We start from the raw sequence: 12,007 nt of genomic DNA, 5'->3' as shown, positions 1-12,007 counted from the left end.
AGATCTGGGCCCAATCCCCATCCTCCTACCCCGTCACTCAGAAGGAGAAATGCCTCTCCCTGCAGGACCAAAGGGCAGACGGAAACCTGGATCCTTGCACTCAAGAGTTCCCCAGGAGGCTGTCCAAGATTGGAACGTCCCCTCCCCTCATCACTCGGGAGCTTTGCTGTGAAGCCTGCTTTATCAGCATTGAAAATGTTGTGGTGAGGAGACTGAAATAAAATGTTACCTTATACAGATGTTAAGGATGTTGAATTTATTTATATTTAAATTTCACTGTTTATTTCCCCATGTATCTCTTCACGCCCTCCTCCACCCCTCCTTTTAGACTGTAAGCTTACTGTGGGCAAGGAACATGTCTACCAGCTCTGTTGTACTTTCCCAAGCACTTAATGCAGTGCTCTGCATGCAGTAAGCATTCAGTAAATACTGTTGATTGATTAATGGTTAGGTGCTTCACACAGTGTGAGCACATAATAAATGTTATTGATTGATAAGAAAGTTAGTGTCTCATTTGGGACACTCACAGAGCGGCATCAGTATGGAATCAATATTCAGACAAATCCGAAGGCCTAGTGGCTGACGTACTCTCTTCCTGGGTGTGAGATCCGGACTTCCCATAGACGTCGTATTTGTTTTCTCAAGCTGCTTCCCCAGTGCCACTTTGGGCCGTACTTAACATCATCTGTCCTGTCACGATCTCAAATAGTGAAGGGCTGGAATGCAGTCAGACCATCACCTTCGAAGCAGTGCTCGTCACATACTTCTGCTGGGTAGGGTATTTGAAGAGAAGGAATGAAAGCAGGGTACACAAACAGCTGCCCTGTGATGAGCTGAATAAGGTCACTTTAGATAAGGTGGACAGAAAGAGCATTTTTAAAACACAGTGAAGCAAAACTTTGTTTTTTAATGGCATAGCAGTAGTTGGTTGGGAAAAAAAACAGCCTGAGACACTTCAGTCTGACACCCAGCAATAGAAGATAGATTGACTGCCTTAGAGCAGAAGCTTCAGGAAGATTGTGACTCCAAGAGGGTGAAGCAAAAAGGCAACTCACAAGGTGGTAACAAATGCAACAGTACAGCAAAGAGCAATCTTATGTGTATGTGATGTGGAAGGGATTGTCAGAAAAGCACCAATTTTATCAGCCCCACTTGAACACACCGCTAAAATCTTACCAGTCAATGGTGTCATCTTCAAACCTGACGGGTAGCTATATTGTTTGAATATTTATTGTACAAGGACAAGACATATTCCTTATAGTCAATGAATTTGTAATCTAATGAAGGAAACAGAAAAAAGAAATACACAAACATAAGAGAAACCAATGACAGAGATGAACAAAAATGACACAAAACTATAAGCAAGAGAAACAGTAATGTAATTTATAAACAGGTGAGTTCTATTTATATGTATATATGTTTGTACATAGTTATTACTCTATGTATTTATTTTACTTGTACATATCTATTCTATTTATTTTATTTTGTTAGTATGTTTGGTTTTGTCTCCCCTTTTTAGAGTGTGCGCCCACTGTTGGGTAGGGACTGTCTCTACATGTTGCCAATTTGTACTTCCCAAGCGCTTAGTACAGTGCTCTGCACACAGTAAGCGCTCAATAAATACGATTGATGATGATGATGATTCTTCTGATCCGGGGATAGTTTACAGGGAATCAAGAGCCAAGGAGCGTATACCCTGTTTCCCAATGGTATCCTCTCACCTACTTTTTAAGAGTTAGCCCTAAGTATGGTTTTGGTGTTCCTTTCCAGAGCCTGGTAAATATCTTTCCTATATGTTGCGTAAGGATTTCTGTATTGAGGCGTTGTGGTCTATTGGAAAGAGCATGGAAATAGGACTCGGAAGACCCAGGTTCTAGTCTCAGCTCTTCCGCTCACCGACTGTGTGCCTTTGGATCAGCCATTTAACCTTTCTGGGCCTCCGTTTCTTCATCTTCATCTCCCTCATCCTACTTCACAGGGATGTTGTAAGGCTCAAGTGAGAAAATGAATGAAAAAAATGCTTTGGTAAAATAAAAATACTAGACTTATTCAAGGTATTATTGTTATTATTAAGGGTGATGTATATGTGTATTGTAGATGTATATGTGCAATATACCCCTCGGTCCAGAGGAGGCCTAAAATGAGAGTGTGCCGGTTGCAGAAAGTTAGCCTCCTGTGATTCCAGAGGTCACTTTTGAACTTAGAAACACAGTTTAGAGCAGAGCTCAAGAAAAGGGATCCAGAGAGGGGACCCCTCTAAGAGAATGACAGAGACCTCCAGTTTAGCATTTACAATTTAAAGCACCTACCTAAGAACATGAGAAATGCCAATATTGGATCAGGCCAGTAGTGCCTCCACTGCTGAGAGTATCTCTGGCCACTACACTAAGCCCCTGGGAGGCATTTAATAGTTGCCTACTGGGCACCCATCCTCTAGGTAGGGATCAGATCATTAAACACACCAACTTTCCCTTTAATAGTAATAATGATGGTATTTGTTAAGCGCTTACTATGTGCTCACACTATTCTAAGCACTGGGGGGATCGGGTTGTCCCACGTGGGGCTCACAGTCTTCATCCCATTTTCCGGAGGAGGTAACTGAGGCACAGAGAAGTTTAGAAGTTAAGCAGAAGTTAGAGAAGCAGCGTGGCTCAACGGAAAGAGCCCGGGCTTTGAAGTCAGAGGTCATGGGTTCAAATTCCAACTCTGCCAACTGTCGGCTGTGTGACTTTGGGCAAGTCACTTAAATTCTCTGTGCCTCAGTTACCTCATCTGTAAAATGGGGATTGAGACTGTGAGTCCCCCGTGGGACAACCTGATCACCTGTAACCTCCCCAGTGCTTAGAACAGTGCTTTGCACATAGTAAGCACTTAATAAATGCCATCATTATTATTATTATTATTATTAAGGGACTTGCCCAGAGTCACACAGCCAAATAGTGGTGGAGCTGGGATTCAAACCCATGACCTCTGACTCCCAAGCCTGGGCTCTTTCCACTGAGCCACGCTGCTTCTCGTGGCTCTTATGGCTAATAACCCATATGGACCACTAGTCTGTACATTCATCCACATCCTTCTTGAAGCTGTATATGTGTAAAGTATAGTTTTAGATATAATTATTTTACATATATATAATTATATTTTCTGCTACACAGCTTCCTATGGAAAAGATGTATTCTTATCCTGGCCAATTTTTCCAATCCAGTTTCACAGTGTTTATATTGTTATTTGCCTAAGTCACATGTTTCATGGCCCAGTTATTAATTGTCTCTGGTACTTGTTAAGTATTTCCTGCGTGCTGAACACTATGCTCAGGCCTGGGGACAGGTACAACGATGCTAATTCAGGGCTTACCGTCTAAAAATAAGAGGGGAGGGCAAATATGCTGGGAAAGAAACAATGAAGTGAATTTGGAAAGAAAAAATAAAACAATAGAAATAGCAGGAAAAGTGTGAGTGCCTCACCTGGCAGAAAATCCTTTGGCCCTATCCATGTTGGGCAGAGCCGATCTTGGCCAAACCACCACAACCTTCCCAGCATTTCAAAGTGAGGGAAGACTGCACCTATTTGGCCCCTAACTTTGGGGCAATCCTATCTTCAGGCCCCCTCAGGTGGGCCCCAGAGTCCGGCTTCTACCCAACTCTCCCTTGTGGTCTTCACCCAGGTGATGATGAGTGAGGAAGTCGGTAGGTTTTCATCCAACAGTCCAGTCATTCAGGAATGTTATCTCTTCTAATTCAGGAAACCCCCCACAAAATTATCTGGATTGAAAGATCAGAACTGAAATCCTGTGAAATCCTCTTCAACTAATTCCTAAGTGACTTCATTAACTATTCAGTTGCAATCAGTTACCAGAAAGTTTCTGGGTGGACAAATGGCTTCTGGTTTGACAATCAAAAAAATAACAAGCATGCCAACAAAAAACAACAACAAAGGCTAACATATCACTTGACCTGAGCTCGGTAGCAAATTGTGACGTTTGGATGGGAATAGTAACTGATTGTAACTTTCAGTTACAATCTTCTAAACTGTGAGCCCGCTGTTGGGTAGGGACCGTCTCTATATTTTGCAAACTTTTACTTCCCAAACGCCTAGTACAGTGCTCTGCACACAGTAAGTGCTCAATAAATACGATTGAATGAATGAATGAATGAATGAATCAGTTTTCTAAAGCCATTTTGAAACTCTAGGATTGATAGGGCTGGCAAGTGGTATCTATACTATTGTTAAGTGATGTTGTTCAAGAAAGCTTTAACTTGATTTTAACCCAAAATATCATTGTTAATCTTTATCTGCCACTTAATAACAGCAGAGTCAATTTGAATATTTTTCTTCCATCATATCCCATGTTTGTTCACCATTTTTCCACTACAATCATTCATCAGAGTCCATAGTAAAACAAACTCATTAGCAAAGAGACAGCAATTGAAGTGAACTCGGAAGGAGCCATGAGAGACTATGGTTTGCTCATTTTTGTGATGTCTTCCTTTTACTGAGATCAAAAGAACAGCAGTCCGTCAGCTTGGTTGCCAATAAGTCACTGGTTCAATTTAAATTCTGCTGAATATTCCATTAAAAATTCTAGGCCACGGAACCATCTTTTTCACCCACTGTCTTGGGTCCTGATCCTCATCTTGAATGTATTTTGGAACCAAGTAGGAATGTCTTCATTGCAGAACTCACTTGCTGAATTGCTGCTTGTTTTGCAGCCATGCTGTCCTAATAACTGTGTCCTCTGCTGAGGACCTAAATGGGAACTCAGAAAGGAATACATTTGATTTTCTATAATGTGCCTGTTTTACTTGTATGCTTATATTCATTCAACTAACAACATTTCCTAGGGAAATGAATGTTTATAAACCAGCTCATTAGAAACCCTCAATGTTCCTATTCCCATCCAAACGTCACGATTTGCTACCGAGCTCGGGTCGAGTGATATGTTAGCCTTTGGTGTTGTTTTTTGTTGGCATGCTTGTTATTTTTTTGATTATCAAACCAGAAGCCATTTTTCCACCCAGAAACTTTCTGGTTCCCAGCTCCAATTTGTGTAGTATTTCCTAATTATTTGGTGTAGCTTCTCATATTTTATTTTCAGATTACTCCTTTATGAAAGTAGTCATAGTAAAGTGCCATCATGGAGTTTGTCGTGCTGAAACTTTCAAATCATGGGCTTCCCACGTGTTATTTCTTTCTAGGGCCTGTACCAGGCAACGGATGCTGAGCGGATCTTTTGAGGGGCAACCAGCAAAGGAGAGGTCAATCCTCAGTGTCCAACATCATATCCGTCAGGAGCGCAGGTAAATTAATTTCAAAAACTGGCTTCAGCAGAAGGAATTTGATTGAAATGGGTGATTTTTTCAAAATATTTCCTTCACGGACTATAGAAGTATTAATTCCCAAGTTCATGGGGGAAAAACTGGATTTAGGTTAAATATAATATATAAGAATATAAGAAAAGGAAGATGATAGGCCTTTTGATCTACAAGTATAGCTATGAGTACATAGAGATGCATATTACAAAATTGTTCCAATTTTTCACCAAATTTTGTTAGAATAATCCATGAATGGGGAAATTGTGCAGGTCATAAGAATTAAGTCTAGTAACAGCGTGGCTGAGTGGAAAGAGCCCGGGCTTGGGAGTCAGAGGTCATGGGTTTGAATCCCGGCTCCACCACTTGTCAGCTGTGTGACCTTGGGCAGGCCATTTAACTTCTCTGTGCCTCGGTTACCTCATCTGTAAAATGGGGATTGAGACTGTGAGCCCCACATGGGACAACCTGGATCACCTTGATCCCCCCCCAGCACTTAGAACAGTGCTTCATACATAGCAAGCACTTAACAAATACCATCATTATTATCATTATTAACAAGGGGATGGGGTGGGGTAGAAGAGAAGAGCAAAATAAGGAGAAGAGATTGTAAACTTATTGTGGGCAGGGAATGTATCTATTGTTATATTGTACTTTCCCAAGCGCTTAGTACAGTGCTGTGCACATAGTAAGCACTCAATAAATACGACTGACTGACGAACTGAAAGGAGTGAAGAAGGAAGAAGAAGCTGAGAAGGCACTTGAATCTGTTTTTCTTCTATTGCACCCTCCATAAAATAGGCAATCAGTGAAGGAGCTCTGTCCCTGCTGAACTACTATCACTGCTTACAATTATGTGGTTCAAGATACAATGTTTTATTTCCTCCTCAATAATCATAGTGTGGCAATTATACTGAGGAGGCAATTATGCTAGTGAATATATACACAGTGATTTCACTAGCATAATTGCTTCCTCTGCAGAATTGTCACACCATGAATTCCACACCCACATAGGCTCTCACACATATATACATAAGTGTGTGTGTTTGTGCGTGTCTGTGTGTGTATGCAGGTGCTAGGAAATCAACTTATCAGAGCTATTAGACTTAAATATTGAAATTTGAGTGTGATACTTATCACCAAATCTTTTCTGATTGTTTAAGGTCACTAAGACATGGATCCAACAGTCAGCGTATCAGCAGAGGAAAATCCCTTGAAACCTTAACTCAAGATGTAAGTTTTTATTATAAAAAACCCACTGCTTTGGATATTTGAAAAAATTGTAAAAGAAAAATAGAATATACTGCTAGGTAAACCCAATGTCTGTAGTTTTCTCTTCCTAAATCTTAAAATAAAGCCTCAGAAAGAATTTAGAAAACAAATATTATTACTGTAATACAGAATCATTTAAGGCAAGCCTGACCTTTTGTGATACATATTTTTAGAATAAATGATTTGAACAAAAAATTCAATATATTTGTTTCTGTATTCACACAGCATTTCTTTTCAACCATTATCTACATTTGTAAGACATGCTCTTATGACTACAGTACTCAAGAATGACTATATTTTTCTAAATGTTTGTAAAGTTCATAAAAGTGCCATTCTGGGGGGCCACATTTGGGGCTCCTTCTTATAGAATGGTATTTATTAACCACTTACTATATGCCAAGCTCTGGTAAGCACTGGGATAGATACAGGATAATCAGAATATCAAAGTTCTTTTCCCACCCTGGGATCACTGTTTAAGAATTCCTATTCTAAAAATTTACAGTCTAAGAAGTGGAAATGGCAACTGTAAGAAGTATTTCCCTAACATGACTTTCTAAGCATTTCTTTGCTTCATTTTCTAGTTTATCTTAAGCTTACCATGTCAAAGAGTTGTAAGTCTAGTCACAATGACAGCATACTCTTCCTCTGGCTTGAAAGTCCCACCTTCCATACATCAGCTCTCTCCAAAGTCATTCTCTTCTCAAATCTCACCTTTTTCAACAATCAACACTTTGAGAGAGAAAGATATCATGCCTGCATTCTACTCTAGCACTTGACTTAGTTAGATCCTCCTCTGTACTTCTCTGTTGTGTGACTTTGGACAAGTCACTTAAGTTCTCTGTGCCTCCATTACCTAATCTGTAAGATGGAGATTCAGAGTGTGATCCCCATGTGGGACAGGGACTATGTCCAACCTGATTAGCTTCCATCTATCCCACCTCTTAAGTATAGTGCCTGGACCATAGTAAGTGCTTAACAAATGCCATTTAAAAAAATACTTTGACAGTTATAAATATTTTTTTTGTTTTCCTTCCCCAATAGAGTATACGAGGAGCCTACACTCTATTGGGGAAGGAAAATAAATACAGTGGGCACTTTCCACTGTAAATTCGTTGTGGGCAAGGAATGTATCTATTATATTGTACTCTCCCCAGCACTTACTACAGTAAGTGCCACGGTAAGCACTCAGTAAATACAATTGAATCAAGTGAGCATGCTCATCAGCAATGCTATTACTACCAGTCCTCTACTACTGCTCCATACTTAGAAAAGTACTTATGTTTGCATTTATATTTTTGCTTGGGGTAATCATTTGTCTAGCTCTATACAGGATAGCTTGTTTTCAGAGAGTGTCAGTTAATCAATCAGTGATATTTACTCAGTGCTTACAGTGTTCAGAGCACTAGTCTATTACCAATGCAGTACTGGACATCACTATGTCCATGTATTTTTATTTTAAACACCAGACCTCCGTTGTCTCCTGGCCCCAAGTCTTACAGCTCAGTAACAGCACCTACATTCACAAGAATCTGGGATAAGACAGTGGCAAGGCTCCCCTTTGTCATGTGTTTTAGGTTCTGTACATTTCTGCAGAAAGGTCAATACGAAGTCATCACGAGTTATGTTGTACAGCTAATATAGCACACGTTTCAGTTGAGCAAAGGGTCACCCAGTATACCTTAAAGTTGCCAGTGGCAAATTAGTCAATTGATCAGTGATATTCATTGAGCACCTTTGGTGTGCAGAAGGCTGTTCTGAGGGTTTGGGATTAATGTACATGATCCTGGCCCTTAAGGAGCTATTCTGTGGAATGAGAGTGGGGGTAAGTCTCTAGCATGTATCGTGTTTTATTCCAAGTCAGATGGGTTCAGTTGGGTTTATGAATATTTATTTTTCAGCTATTGGGCGAACTCCATCTTTTCTTCTTTACCAGTACAGAGAATTGAAATTGAACTTTAAAAGTTCTAAATTCAGAATAGGTTTTTTTTTCCCCAAATAGTCTAGTTGACAAATAGAGTACATATAGCTAAACAGTAAGAAAAATTTTTGTGAGTGTCAGTGTCATAGTGGTCTTCTTAGATTGAATGAAAACACTTCGGACAAACACCACATAACTAGTCCTTAGAATTCACATGAAGTCATTACTTTTGTTGGTAAAAACCTACAAAATGTGTCTTTGGGTGGAGAAAGAATAATGTTACATATATCTGAATTCTCTTTACTTATTTCTAGCACTCCAACACAGTGAGATACCGAAATGCTCAGAGGGAAGATAGTGAAATAAAGATGATCCAGGAAAAAAAAGAACAAGCCGAAATGAAAAGGTAATTAAGCATTGCAGGCTTTGGGCATGGCTTTCAGGAGGATTCTTTATTTCTGAGAACGTTTTGTAAACTCTTTTTTAAAGGAAAGTGCAAGAAGAAGAACTGAGGGAGAATCATCCGTATTTTGATAAGCCCCTTTTCATAGTTGGTCGTGAACACAGGTTCCGAAATTTTTGTCGTGTGGTGGTCCGGGCTCGTTTTAATGCGTGAGTATATTTCATTTTAAGAAACAATCATCATTATCTTGCACATTTCATTATCTTTCACATCTTTCACATCATCATCTTTCACATTTATTGACCATATACTGTGTGGAGAGTTCTCCGCTAGCTGTTTGTAAAAATCCTGTAGAAGTAAAAAACACAGTACCTGTCTGTGAGGAGTTTATAAGCTAATGGTTTCAGTAATGTGAAGAAAAGAATGGGTAACTTCACGTATGGACAGAAAAATCAGTATGGTTCCTCATCAATGGACCAGGTTAAAATCAAACAATATACCAATAGTTTACAGTGAGATAGTATGTTATTTTTGCAAAGTACTCTGCAATTAATTTTCTTTTTCACCCTTAATAGCCACCCCATTAGTTAGGTGCTATTTATCCTGGGCTATGAATGAGGAAAAACAGAGGCAGAAGCTTACTGAGACTCAAGATGAACCCCACATTAGAAGGCCTGAAACTTGAATTTGCAACCCCAGTATTTTCACAGTATTACTGCTTCTGGTCTCTCTGGGTCGTATATCACAAGGAAAGAAAAATGTGCTGACTTTCATTTGCAGAATAGTTATTGAACTAATTCCAGAGCCTCACCCCCCTGCCACTTGCGGGGAACCAGAGGCTTCTGAAATCAGTGGCAAAAGCAGACCGGTTCTAGAGATACCAGATAAACAAATATCTAGGAAGAGAAATACTCTCTGGTCCCAGAGAATAGGTTTAACCAACATGCAGAATGGGAAAGTGGAACATTTAGAGATAGTCCTTCCAAATCAGAGACCTAACAGCCTGCAAGATTCAAGCATGCAGTCTGTCCTAATTAAAAAAAAAAATTAGGTGCAGCTTTTGTGGCACAAAAATCATTAGTTTTCCTGTAGCAAATCTTTTGAAAATTTCACTTTAGGTTAAATTTACCGTTTACTAGCATTGCAATTTGAATCAATTCCAAAATCTCCTTTAAATAATTTAATATGTTTATTGTAAAATATATTAAACATACTAGAACCCTAATGGCAGGTGTTTTATTTGAAGAGTTTTAGCCCGCTGCAAATTTAAAAATCAGGAAGTTAGTTCCCATTCTTTATGTCTAGTGGAATTGGCCTATGGATATAGTATACTGTCCAGTATGACGTCTTTGCTGTTAGACGTACAGGATATTTTAAGAGCATGGATAGGAAAAAATTCATTTTTCCAATGAAATGGAAAATTTTTTAGTTGAGTTGATTTTTTTTTAAATCACGTTTTAAAGAACAAATTTGGCTTCTAATTTTAAAGTGTTGATCTACAAAGCATCCTACTCCATGTTCTTAATTAATCTAAATATATTTTGTCCAATATTAATTATAATTTTAGTAGCACAAACTTTTCTATTGGCCCTTTACCCTTGTATGAACAGAAGGATCATCATTTCAAATATTCACTGCGTGCGTACAAGTTATGAACAAGAAAAAAATGTTTAGTCATGTCTCAACTTGGAAATGTTCTTATCTCTTCCAGCTCTAAAACAGACCCTGTTACTGGAGCTGTGAAAAATACCAAGTACCATCAACTTTAGTAAGCACGTGGAATGCAATTTTACATGTGTGCCTGAAGTTTTTACCTACGATTTGATATTCATTCATTCAGTCATATTTATTGAGCGCTTACTGTGTGCAGAGCACTGTACTAAGCTCTTGGGAAGTACAAGTTGGCAGCATATAGAGACGGTCCCTACCCAACAGTGGGCTCACAGTCTAGAAGGGGGAGACAGACAACAAAACAAAATGTATTAACAAAATAAATAGATTTTATTTATTTATTATGATATAGCTTAAATATTCTCCCACCTCTATCTTGTATCCTATTTTATAGTTAAAAAAATAGCTGTAGGAAACTACCCTAATCATCTCAGTAATGTAAGTGATGCTTTTCAGTGCTGTTTTGAAGCCTATTTTAATTGGCTAAGTCCATTTTTTGGCAGTGATTTGCTGGGATTGGTTACATACCTGGACTGGGTTATGATCATTGTGACTATCTGTTCCTGCATTTCGATGATGTTTGAATCCCCCTTTCGAAGAGTCATGCATGCACCCACGTTGCAGGTAATGCATTAAATCACAGCTCCGAGCCAAACCAGTCAGAAACTGACCTCTCGTTTTTACTACCCTGACATTTTATTCTCCTTCTTTGCAGATTGCCGAGTATGTGTTTGTGATCTTCATGAGTATTGAACTCAACCTGAAGATAATGGCCGATGGTTTATTTTTTACCCCAACCGCTGTCATTCGGGACTTTGGAGGAGTAATGGACATATTTATATATCTTGTAAGTTTCAATAAAGGGAACATCCGTTGTTTAGTGACACATCCTCCTTATAATGAGAAGTGGCATAACCTAATCAATCGTATTTATTGAGTGCTTACTTTGTGCAGAGCACTGTACTAAGTGCTTGGGAAGTACAAGTTGGCAACATATAGAGACAGTCCCTACCCAAAAGTGGGCTCACAGTCTAAAAGGGGGAGACAGAGAACAAAACCAAACATACTAACAAAATAAAATAAATAATGGATAGAGGACAGAACTGGAGTCAAGGGACCTGGGTTCTGGAACTAGCTCCTCCACTTGGAGACTGTGTGACCTTGAGCCAGTCATTTAGAGAAGCAGCGTGGCTCAGTGGAAAAAGCCCGGGCTTTGGAGTCAGAGGTCACGGGTTCAAATCTCGGCTCCGCCAATTGTCAGCTGTGTGACTTTGGGCAAGTCGCTTAACTTCTCTGGGCCTCAGTTCCCTCATCTGTAAAATGGGGATAAAGACTGTGAGCCCCCCGTGGGACAACCTGATCACCTTGTAACCTCCCCAGTGCTTAGAATAGTGCTTTGCATATAGTAAGTGCTTAATAAATGCCATTATTATT

At 39.4% G+C, this 12,007-nt stretch overlaps 1 protein-coding gene across 1 annotated transcript in view; it reads left to right on the top strand.

The window, feature by feature from the left end:
- Positions 1-12,007, top strand: part of NALCN (sodium leak channel, non-selective) — a 222,614-nt gene that overhangs the window by 176,073 nt on the left and 34,534 nt on the right. The window contains exons 19-25 of the mRNA XM_038759721.1: positions 5,196-5,297; positions 6,473-6,542; positions 8,814-8,905; positions 8,989-9,111; positions 10,614-10,670; positions 11,077-11,197; positions 11,289-11,420. Of these exons, the coding sequence (XP_038615649.1) occupies positions 5,196-5,297; positions 6,473-6,542; positions 8,814-8,905; positions 8,989-9,111; positions 10,614-10,670; positions 11,077-11,197; positions 11,289-11,420 (697 nt within the window). The remainder of the gene's footprint in view (positions 1-5,195; positions 5,298-6,472; positions 6,543-8,813; positions 8,906-8,988; positions 9,112-10,613; positions 10,671-11,076; positions 11,198-11,288; positions 11,421-12,007) is intronic.

The sequence above is a fragment of the Tachyglossus aculeatus genome, chromosome 17 (genome assembly GCF_015852505.1).
Source record: "Tachyglossus aculeatus isolate mTacAcu1 chromosome 17, mTacAcu1.pri, whole genome shotgun sequence".
Lineage (NCBI taxonomy): Eukaryota > Metazoa > Chordata > Mammalia > Monotremata > Tachyglossidae > Tachyglossus > Tachyglossus aculeatus.
This window is presented reverse-complemented; position numbering and strand designations above follow the sequence as displayed.